General features: G+C 43.6%; 1 protein-coding gene across 1 annotated transcript; it reads left to right on the top strand.

Annotated features, from left to right (window-relative positions):
• Window positions 1-2,691: 2,691 nt before the first annotated feature.
• Window positions 2,692-3,547, top strand: LOC112396093 (superoxide dismutase [Cu-Zn]-like). The gene has a single exon (XM_024739618.1). It carries the CDS (start codon window positions 2,774-2,776, stop codon window positions 3,233-3,235), a length of 462 nt encoding a protein of 153 aa, XP_024595386.1. The 5' UTR covers window positions 2,692-2,773; the 3' UTR covers window positions 3,236-3,547.
• The last annotated feature ends 8,382 nt before the right edge of the window (window positions 3,548-11,929 follow it).

The following is an 11,929-nucleotide window of genomic DNA, read 5'->3' as shown; positions in this document are numbered from 1 at the left end:
GGTCATCTGCAAATTTGAGAGCCCGCTTCCCAAGCCTCCATCATCATTTAGCACTAATTTTGTTCTTGTGTCTCATCTCCTAATGGATTTTAAGGTGTTTATGGGGAAAAAAAAAAGAAAAAATTCCACGCTTTATAATATCCTCTACAGTAGTAGCTTTTAAACTTTTGTAACTGAAACCTATAGCGAGAAACCCATTAAACACTGCAGCTCAGTTCAACTACACACACACACACACACACACACACATATCCTGATATAAATATTTAAATATTTATATCAGGATATTTATTTATGATGCCCTCTCATAGTATCCATTCTATTATATTTATTATTATTATTACTTGTTGGTCAAGACTCACTTGATCAGTTTCACAATCCATTAACAGATCCTGGTCCGTTGTTTGCAATGTGCTGTTCTATAAAATGGCTTTTAAAATTTTCCACTAAAGTGGCAGAGAAAAGGTCATCTGTGCTCTGGGGCAGGGGAGAGGTAGCAGTGCTGCACAAAGCAATCTCTGCTTTATCTTTCAAACCCTGGAGAGTGTGGTACTCCACTGTATAACATATCTGTGTTTATTTTAATAGACAGCTAATGAGCCTTTATTTTTTCTAGTAAAAATTATAATCCATGAAACGCATTCTATTTTTATTCCATGCTTCGTTTGCCCTTTGGTGCTCCATCAGAAACCCACTGACAGATGGGTACCCCGGTTTGAGAATAAAAGCTCCACAGTTCCAGAAACAGGGCTAAGCACATAGCCATTTCTCAGTAAGAGTGGGTTGAATTCTTGATAGGCTGCTTCTCTCAAGAAAGGAGTGTGTGAGATAGGATGAATTAAGTGCTCCATTCAACAAATATTATTTGACTTTTTCTCAGGATGGGAGTGGGGGGATGGGATAAAGGGATGACTAGTGAAACACTGACCAGGAAGATGGGCTTTGTAAGGAGACAGGTCCCCATGGGTCTCCCACGTTCCTGCACAGCTTCTGAGCAGAGGCACTGACTGCCTTTCTTCTGGGCTGTCTTTTCAAAGAGGTCTATGTACAATAAAAAAACCTTAGAAAATATGCTCAGATATAGAAATAGTGTTTCCCTCTGGAGCAAAGTGCAGTTTTGTTCACTGTCCAGTATAATAAAGGTAATGTGTCCCCCCAGAAAATGGTCCGGCTGGCTCATAGCCCATTATAAAAGATTTGGGTTCCCTAGGTTCGGGAGTCCTCTCCTGTAACATACCCCACTGCACATGCAGACGCTCCCTTGCCCTCTTTATGTACCCCTGGGGAAGGTTTGGGAAACTACAGCAAATGCTGATGGTCCGGCCACTGCTGTCACCGTGAATGAGACATTGTCCTTTATCTCAGACCTAGGAGTCTCAGGTCTTCTGCCAGTGTACATGACATTGCGGTGGGCCAGCTCAGCTGGACGGTCTCACATTACTGATTCCAACAGACGAGGCTATGTCTTGAAGTAACAAAGTTTACTTTTTATTCTTTTTTTTAATGTATTTACTTAATAAATAAACACGTACTGAGTGCCTAATCAATGCTAGGAAATTTCCAAGAGGATGGGAATGAGGGGAACCAGCCTTAGACAAGGTCTCATAATAAAAGACAGAAACCTCATCATAAAACCAAGTTTAGTGAGGGAAGACAGGAGATAAACAAGCAATCCAGTAAGCAAACAAAGTCATTTCAGAGACTGTAAGTGCTAGAAAGAAAATAACCCAGGATGAAACAACAGAGTGATTGGGGTAGACAGGGAAGGCTTGAGGCTGGTGATCAAGGAAGGCCTTTCAGAGGCAGTGAAACTGGACCTGAGACACTCATGACGAGGTCAACCAGTGATGAGACGGTCTTGGGGAAGAAGATTCCAGGAGTAGCTACTGTAGGTGCCCTAAGGCAGGAAAGAGGATGATGTGTTTCAGAAAAACCAAAAGGCCACGGGGAGCATCAAGGGAGGTGAGGGTAGAGAGGTGGGCAGGGTCCCAGGAGAGGGCCAGGTCTCAGAAACACTGGGGGACTTGGGAGGTCCTGGATTATCATCATTTCCTATCTCTTTCCCTTCACCCCTTCTGGCTCTCCTCCTCTCTGAAACTGTCTGCAGGGAACATTCTTGATGGAGCCCTTGGGTGGCTTTCTCCTTTGGAAAGTGAGTGGTAACTGCCTTAAGACTTTAATTTGTGGTCCACAGAAATATTTGCATGATATGAATGAAACTGTAAAGACTGAGAGTATGTCCAGTGCATCTCCAAAGGCCGAATTTCAAACGCTTGGCATCATGGAGGAGGGACTTCTGGGTAGATGCCCTCCAGAAACTCTTGTCACACCCGTCGATGGGACAGACTCCTTCCAGTTCGAGTTTAATTTTAGGATGTAGGCACTCATCTCTGAAAGCAAAAAATGAAGAGTGGCTTCCAGTGGCTTGTTTAAAGAGCTCCTGAGGCTTCCTAAAGAGTCTTATTTGGCACTCACCAACGAGTGGCATCCTGAAAGGAAAGAAGAGGAAATGGACCCAACGTCTTGTGATGAGGAAAGTCATTGGATAATTATATCAATTCCTCACTTCTATATGAAACTCACAAATAGGGTAAAACTCATTTAGTCAAACTAACCCAATTAGTTAGATCTCCAAACGGAGTAAAACTACTTTAGTTAATCTACTAATTAAAAATATTGGGGGCTGCGTCCTCGGTTTGCGTCGGCATCTTCGGCAGTGTTTCCCGCTTCTTCTGTGGTCTTCGCAGTGGACCGGAGCGCGTCCCCGTGAGTCATGGCGACGAAGGCCGTGTGCGTGCTGAAGGGCGACGGCCCGGTGCAGGGTACCATCCACTTCGAACAAAAGGAAGATGGGACGGTCGTGGTATCGGGATCCATTACAGGATTGACTGAAGGCGATCATGGATTCCATGTCCATCAATCTGGAGATAATACACAAGGCTGTACCAGTGCAGGTCCTCACTTTAACCCTCTATCCAAAAAACACGGTGGGCCAGAGGATGAAGAGAGGCATGTTGGAGACCTGGGCAATGTGAAGGCTGACCAAAATGGTGTGGCCGAAGTGTGTATTGAAGATTCTATAATCTCACTCTGTGGAGACCATTCCATCATTGGCCGCACAATGGTGGTCCATGAAAAACCAGATGACTTGGGCAGAGGTGGAAATGAAGAAAGTACAAAGACAGGAAACGCTGGAAGTCGTTTGGCCTGTGGTGTAATTGGGATCGCCCAATAAACATTCCCTAGGAGGTGGTCTTGAGTCCTAGTAACTCATGTTATCTTGCTAGTTGTAGAAATTTAACTAGAGAAACATTAAACACTGTAACCTTAAAAGTGTATTTTGTGTGACTTTTAATTGCTTTAAGTACCTGTAATAAGAACTGATTTATGATCACTTGAAGATTTGTATAATTTTGTAAGACTCATACTCAGTGTCTTGTTTCAGTGGTCTCTGTATTTTGCCAAACTTAGTCACATATGGATATTATTTGTCTGAATTTCTTCAGTTCTCAAGCCTGCAATAAACATTCTCTGTGGCACTACTGTATTTTGAGCCTATTAAAGTATCTAAATTGAAATTCTAAATTAGCTCTGATACTCATACACAGAGCTTGAATGGAACAGATTGAGTAATATGTTGACGGGTATTAACTTTCATAGAGCTCTTTTTTGAAAGTGTTGTTTGTTTTAAATGAGATCAGAATGTTTAAAATGTTAGCAACTGGTACATTTAGCTAAGACTAAGCTGAACTTTAATCTCAGACAAATAGGCTATCCTTTGTTAGCTTTAGGGAAATTAAAGTGGTACCTTTATTTTAAAAAGTAGATGTTGCAGTTTAAGAGAGCCCTTTGATAACTTTCAGTGAAATTGTGAATGGCAAGTTAGTTAGAGCTTCAGGTAGCTAAGAAGACTTACCTACCTGTCAAATAGCACATACTGCATTTTTGTAGAACTGTGAACGTTTAGTTTATAATAAAAGTAGAGGTTGGCACAATCTGCTTTCAGATAAGCTCCTTAAAGAAATACATTATGCCACTGTAAGGTGGAAGCAAAGAAATGTTTGATTGTGGGTTCTGTTTGTTTAAATACAAGAACTGACACACCCAGTTAGTGAATTCAAGTCTGTTTCTCTTAATGGAAATAGGTACCTGTAAGAGAAGGCTTTTAAGTGTTAATCTAACTCAGGTTTGACGGTGGGTTATAATAATATTACTTCTGATAGGGAAGCCAGATAAGCAACAGTTTTGGTTGGTCATAAATTATATGATGGACTTTATCAAGCGAAGGTCACTTAGGAGAGGAAAAGCTAATTTAGAGTAAGAATTTGTAGTGTGTGTTTGTTTTCAAAGTTTTAAATTGGTGATAACAGTATGCTCACAATAATGGTTACAACTACCATCAGGTAGGGAATTTAAAAACAAACACTAACAAACAGATTTCATAATGTACAGTTTTGTTACATAAATGGGATAAGACTCAAAAAAAAAAAATATTGGGATACTGCAAGTTAAAACTCTAGAATACGGTATAAATGTCAAAAGAAACGCTATCTTATCCTTTCTAGTAAGTAGAGCAACTTGAGATTACCACTACCTTGGACTTTGCAAAGAGATCCTGCAGAACCTGACTCACTTAATAGAATGTTCTATGATATCGCTTGATTCAGACAACAGTGCAATTCATGCAGTCTATAATTGTATGTATGATTTTTAGTTCCCTTTAATTCAACAGGATTCCCGTAATTTCATCTTTAGGGGTTGTTTTCTTAGCAAACACATTTTTCGTAGATAACTCACAGGTCAACTCGTCAGCCATCTTTATCACAAACACCATACTATTTGTGTCTCCATTGAGGTGGTTGTATCAGAGTTTTATGATCATTTAATCACAACTGATGCTGTCTTAGGGAGATTGAAAACTACTGGAGCAGAACATAGCTATCTGAATTCTCTGATATGAGTAAGAAATAGAAAAACGCTGCCATTCAGGTAAGAACCAGAAGCCTGTTTCAGGGATCTGGTCCAGGTGGGGTGGATCTGAGACTGTATCCAGCAAGCACTGTATCTACAGACTAGGTGGGGTTGGACCACACATCAGATGGCTCTGGATCTGAGTCCTAATGAGATTCTTCCCAAAGCTCAGTTAAGACAAACTAGAAGTTTCTCAAAATGGCTGTCACCACATTTATGTTTTCGGGTATGGAGAAGTCATTGCTTTTAGGTTCAGAAAGATCTGAAAAGGCTGGTGATGGGAATTTCCACAGCACATGAATTTCTGAATCCCATTTGATCCCGGGCACTTGGCACATGCAAAGCCAGACTGCCACCTACTGACACGCAGAAGGGGTGGCCTGGCATTGTTCTGTTCTTAGCGTAACAAAGATGCTGTTGATTACAAATGGTCTCCTGAACCCGGCTGCTGCTTTTTGAAAACCCAGTAGAAGCGAAGCAGTCATTGATTTGAGACCTGAATTATATATACATTTTTAAATGTTTGGAGAAAAAAATTCTCTTCCCAAACATATATAATACCTGCTGATGGGTCAAAAAGAGAAGGTAAATCTGGCATCCGGAGATTGACAGGGGTAAATGTGGCTTCATTTCAAACAGCCCCTCCTGTTTCTTCAGTATAAAAATGAGAGGCAGCAGACTTGTACCACTTAACTGAAGACTCCTCGGAGGCAGGAATTATATTTTACTTATGTTTCTTTTTCCCTAGGCCTGACATCTCTCAGTGCATTTTGAAAGCAAACAATTGTTAAATGAGTGTTTACAATTTTAATAATAATTGTAAAATTAAAAACCAAATCAGAGACTCATAAAAAAGAACCAAGATAACCCAAGGTTTAAATCCTGCCTCTGGTAGCTGTGTACTTTGGGCAGGTGACTTAACCTCTCTGAGCTTCAGGTTAGAATCTTTAAAATGCAGATGACATGACCACTGGGTTGACCTATGGGGATTAAGTGACACGATGCATATGATGTGCTTAGCGCAGTGCTTGGCACACAGTAAGTCTTCAATAAAGAGAAGATGTTTTAAGAAGTAAAACAGGCCTCGGGTCCTGTCTGCTGACCCTGGGCTATGAGCTAATCTCCAACTCAGGATCCTGCAGCCTCAGCTTCCTTGGCAGCTTCCAGAGGTTCTTCAGCTGGCTGGCTGCTTGCACACACTTGACACGTGAGCACAAGCCAGAGAACCATGGCGGAGCTGGCTGGGGAGGCGGGAGATTAATTGAAGACTTTTATTATTGTTATTTTTAGTTACAAAACTGCAGGAAAACAGTTCCTGTTGGATGGTGCATCTCTGGCTAGAAGGCAAAAACGCAGGTGGGAAGAGGGTTGACCATTAATCATAAGGAAGCAGGGAAGGAAACTGAGACAGGAAATGTCAACAGCAAGATGTCCTTCCTCTGGGTCACTCTGAAGGCACATCCACAGACCCGCGCGCTCAATGCCGGGCCCCGGCTGCAAACAAAGCCAGTCCAGAGGAAACGGCAAGCAATCGAATGTCAAACCAAAAATAAATCGGGCACGTTTCCCTTCTAAAGCAAAGGGATTAGCTCCTCTTCTCTTTGGCCCCCAAATTCTGGGAATCTGTCTTGAAAGAAAATGCTTTCATATGGATGAGAGTTGAAGAAGATGCCAAAATAGTGGAGGACAGGAGCGTAGCCTCACGTAACTTTTCTGAGCCTCAGTTTTCTAGTCTGTGTAATGGGGATTTGCCCTCCTCCCAGAGGTGCTATGGAGACCAGGAGCGTAAGCTGATGACATTGGGCTTGTCGTGACTCTTAGGAATTCTTCTGACTCCTCTCATGATAGAAAATGAAAACCCAAACCTTAACAGTCCCTTTTGCCCCAGTCAACTGAGGCAGGGCAAATCCAGTCCGCATGGGGACCCCTCAATCTCTGTTGAGGATGGGAAACGCAGTTCCTAGAGGCGCCCCATTTGTGCCTTTGATTAAAGCTTCTGAAGAACATTTACTTTCCTTTTGATTTTGTTAAATGTTGGCTTTTCCAGACAAGTATTTTTTTAAAGGAATACATTTTATTGATATTACAGATTAAGCCCTAAGGGATAAATGAATGAAGTAAATGCTTATGCTGTGACAGCTTTTATCCCTAAAAGATCTTTTACTCCCAATACTGTTTTTATCTTCAGATATTTCAGCGTTGGGGGGAGTGATTCAGAACACAGGCTTGGAGTCGAACGGATATGAGTTCAATAACCACATCATCAGCCTTCAGTATGAATTATTTGGCATTTAAACTCATCTATGCCTCAGTTTGCTCATCCGTAAAGTGGGAGAAATAAACACATGATAGCTAACCCCTCACTCAGTGGTAACTAGTGAGTTTATGATGCATCTGGACCATAAAGTTTCCCAGTCTTATTTTTTAATAAATTGGCAGGCTCATATTCATTCACCATTTATTCCAGACCTATAGTTCCTGGGCATCATATGGAACAATTAACTTGCCAGTGAACGGAGCTGGACCACTCAATCTAGTTGATGAGACAAACACACAAACAAATGATCACAGTTCCAATAAATGCTGCCCCAGAAGAAAGTTCTAAATTCATTTGGTCTCCAAAGAAGGGCATGATCACCTCTGCTTGGGTGGATCTGAGACTTCACAGAAGTGGAAATTCATACCTGGTCTCATTGGATGAAATGGAGTTTTCCAGAAGGAGGAAAGGAAGGACGTTCCAGGAAGACCAATAGTATACTCTGAAGCCCTCAGAATACAGCACCGTAACTTGGAACAATTCACCAGCTCTGAGGCTGCAGCATAAAATACATAGAAGCAAGTTCAGGAGATGGGGTTTAGGGAAGCTGGGGCCAGGCCACAGAGAGCAGAATATTCCATTCTAAGGAGTCTGGATAGTAACTTGAAGGAAATGAGTAGGTTTTGAACGGTTTTAAACTAGGGAAAAAACAATCATAGTGTTTTTAAAAGATGAGTCCAGCAGTCTGATTGGATTGGAGAGAGGCCCGGGACAGTGGTGGGTTAAGTGCCCACTCTGATGGTTTGGGCCCAACAAGAAGACATGAAGGCAAATCACAGGAAGGAGAGGAGGACACAGGGAAGAGAATCGTCGAGAAGGTGTCACTGGTAAGACCTAGAAGTCCTTTGACATCTTTTGAGGAGAGGGAGAGAGGTGTGGTGGAAGGAAGGGAAGGGGGTAAACAGTGGAAAATTCTAACTAAACGAACCTTTTTAAAAATAAAGTTACAGGTGCTGGGAATGCGGAAGTAAAGCCCACAGCCCGGCTTTCAAGAAACATGCATCTTCCAAGGGAGGGGCTTCCCTGGTGGCGCAGTGGTTGAGAGTCCACCTGCCGAGGCAGGGGACGTGGGTTCGTGCCCCGGTCCCGCATGCCGCGGAGCGGCTGGGCCTGTGAGCCATGGCCGCTGAACCTGCGCGTCCGGAGCCTGTGCTCCGCAACGGGAGAGGCCGCAACGGTGAGAAGCCCACGTACCGCCAAAAACAAAAAACAAAAAACACTTATCACGGCCGTGCGGAGCCTGTGCTCCGCAGCGGGACAGGCCGCAACAGTGAGAGGCCCGCGTACCGCAAAAAAAAAACACAACAAAAAAAACACTTACCACGGCTCCCCTGGTGGCGCAGTTGTTGAGAGTCCGCCTGCCTGATGCAGGGGACACGGGTTCATGCCCCGGTCCAGGAAGATCCCACATACCGCGGAGCGGCTGGGCCTGTGAGCCATGGCCGCTGAGCCTGCGCGTCCGGACCCTGTGCTCCGCAACGGGAGAGGCCGCAACTTGCGAGGCCCGCGTACCGCAAAAAAAAAAAAAAAAAAAAAGTCACATCCAAGGGAGAACATGAACGGAAACCAACAATTAAGGAACAGGGTTTATTGTCTCACCTTGACTGCTGACCTCTAACCTCCAGAACTATGAGACAATAGATTTCTGTTGCTTAAATCACCCAGCTTTGGAGCACTTTGTTAGGGCAGCCCTAGCAGACTTCTAGAAGAGCATCCGTTTGAGAAATGAAGACCTCAAAAGCTTTTCACAATCATTCACACTGCAAAGAAAGTGCTTTGATCCCACCTTGTTGTCACAATGAAAAGAAAAGCTTTTACCCTGAGCTGTGGGCAGAAGGAGCTCTGGAAAGCGGCTGAAGAGGAACGATCTGGAGATCAGAACAAGGTGTGGGTCTTTCTGTGACTGTCTCCTCTCATCCAATCAGAGGAAACCAACTTTATTAGCATGGCCTCCTCTGCTACCACTCTCACTGATCGTTTAGGTTTATAGTCAGTGGTGTTATAGCAAATACAGAGTAAATACATGTACAGCAAACTGGCTCTTCAAAAGAAAAACGTGTACATACATGTTTATTATAGATTTTAACAACTGATATGTAGCATTTAATTTACAAATAATAATACCCTTGGTTGTAAATTGCTAGCCAGTTGATTCTCATGGAATGCTTTCATTGATTTTTGCCAAACCCTTGCATCTGGAGCCAGCCTCTAATTGCAATTAAACCATGACTGATAAATGGAGTTGCTTCCCAATCCGCTAATTCTTCTCCCAACGAATGTGCTGTCATGAAATCTGATATGTGATTTTCTGTTAAACTATTTCTCACCCTTGTATTAATTATATTCATTAATTGAACATGTTCCAGCTTCGGCAGTAAATCAAGCTCCAATTTACCATGTCTACTGATTTCCGTGGTGTAAATACTGCACAAGGACAATTTCAAGCTACCGATGTGTCATCACTGAATGCAGATTTGGGGTGAAACGTCCAGTAGTGCACCGTTATGTAGTATTTCCACCATTCAGAGGCCATAGATGTAGATAACCCAAGAGCATAGGCTAAATGTACTAAAATATTTAGGCAGTGATGGATTTTAAGTATTATTGTCTTTGTTTTTGGTGTAATGCATCTAATTGTAAGTTTGTATCACTTAATTTTTTATAATGGCTCTGTTTAACAACCAGCTCTCAAAATACCTAAAAATTTAACAACTGGCTCTCCTGGGCTGGTGCAAGCGAGCCCCAGCACACCACTGCATGTGGCTATTAAGAGCTTGTAGATTTTCCCATTACGTGAACACAGGCAGAGTTTCCAAGCTACACCCTGAAGAGGAAATAATGGCACCTAATACAATATTACTCTTTCTCTTTCTACCACTCTTGCCCCAAGATGCAACCCATAGAGTTCAGCATCATCCATCATTAGTCATGAATACTGATTCTATCTTATGGTGTACACCAGCCTGTGAGCCCTTAAGATCAGGGACCATGTGTCCACATCACCGAGCAGAGTCAGATACATGGTAGTTTCTCAGTAAATGTCTGCAGAACCAGTGACCTAAAATTATTACCTAGTGTTCCAAGCAACCACAAGCCTACTTAGGGTGCGTGACCATTTTTTCCCCTTCATTGTCCCTTTTCTGATCAATTTATGGACAAAATGGCATAAAACTAAACAGACAAAATGAACTGGGTCCACAAGTCATTCCTGTCTTCCTCTTCTAAGCTTAGTTGTTAAAGAATGGCTGTTTGGCTTGGTGGGGGAACGAGCAAAACTGTCTGAATATCACCCTAGGAGCCCTCTCTGGATGGCTTAAACTACAAGTCAGCTGGAATCAGCAGAAGGGGCTGCTTCCAGTGGGACCAGTAACTTTCTCCCTCTAGAAAGAAGGTACATAACGTCCTATAGGCCCCGAGGGAGGTCTCTAAGTGCTGGACGGCTAATATTCCCAGACAACTTCTACCTACAGTTGGCTGCCCAACCCTAGATTACCTGCTACCAAGCAAGCTGTGTATTCCCCACTGGCCTGGGTACTCTCTCACCTGTGCTGTAAAGAAAGAGTCCTGCAGAGAGGTGGGGTCCAGCCACTGAGGTGGAGACCCACACTGAGGGTCTATCAGTGCTCTGGCCCAGCACAACTTTCTGGGACAATGAGAAAATCAGGGGTAGAGCCCTTCTCTTCTCTCAATGCCCCCGGCCTCTGTTAGTTTTTCACTTCCCCAGTAAAGCCTGTATTGTAACCCAAATGGTGTAACATTGTTGAATTGGCCTCAAACCCAGATGGGATTCACTTGGCAGAACAGGTAGGGCCCCAGAGGAACCCACCTTCAGATCAGGCACCCACGATGTTCTGCATTGGCTGGGACTCTATGCATGTGGCTCCAGGGGAAAGCCTGAGCCAATGAATCCGGCAACCCGGAGGCCAGCAGTCCCTCAAATAGATGTGTGATCTGGTGACCATTTCTCTAGATCCCTAGTCCTCAAATGGCCTATGTGTGAATTTCCAATAACACACAAGCTGAAAAGCAAAAGGCGGTCAAGTAAAACAAAACTCTAAACGTCCCTGGATGCCACGAAGCCCACCGAGCTACCGCACTTGATGTCATATGATCTTCACATGGTGATTTCTTGTTGATGCCCAGAGGGAACTAGGGGCCCCGTGTTCACAGTCCAGAACCTAAAGAGGCGGCTTTGTTCTGGGATCCTTTGGAGTACAATGAAAGAGGTATAAGAGGGCTTGCCTGGTGGCGCAGTGGTTGAGAGTCCGTCTGCCGATGCAGGGGACACGGGTTCGTGCCCCGGTCCGGGAAGATCCCACGTGCCGCGGAGCGGCTGGGCCCGTGAGCCATGGCCGCTGAGCCTGCGCGTCCGGAGCCTGTGCTCCGCAACGGGAGAGGCCACAACAGTGAGAGGCCTGCGTTCCACAAAAAAAAAAAAAAGAGATATAAGAGACTCAATTCTTCCAGATGTTGTGACATGAATATGTAACAAACAAATGGTAAAAGGTGAATCTCAGTTCACTGAAAGCTCTACAGATGATCCGACAAAAAGAAGGAAGGTCCCCAAAAGATGCCAAATTATACACCAGCATATTTGGTTCCTTTCAGTCTTTTCTGATCATCATTGGGAAGCAAACACCC

The sequence above is a fragment of the Neophocaena asiaeorientalis genome, unplaced genomic scaffold (assembly GCF_003031525.2).
Source record: "Neophocaena asiaeorientalis asiaeorientalis breed wild unplaced genomic scaffold, Neophocaena_asiaeorientalis_V1.1 scaffold9, whole genome shotgun sequence".
Taxonomy (NCBI): Eukaryota; Metazoa; Chordata; class Mammalia; order Artiodactyla; family Phocoenidae; genus Neophocaena; species Neophocaena asiaeorientalis.
The sequence above is the reverse complement of the archived record's forward strand: the minus strand, read 5'-3'. Positions and strand labels throughout refer to the sequence as shown.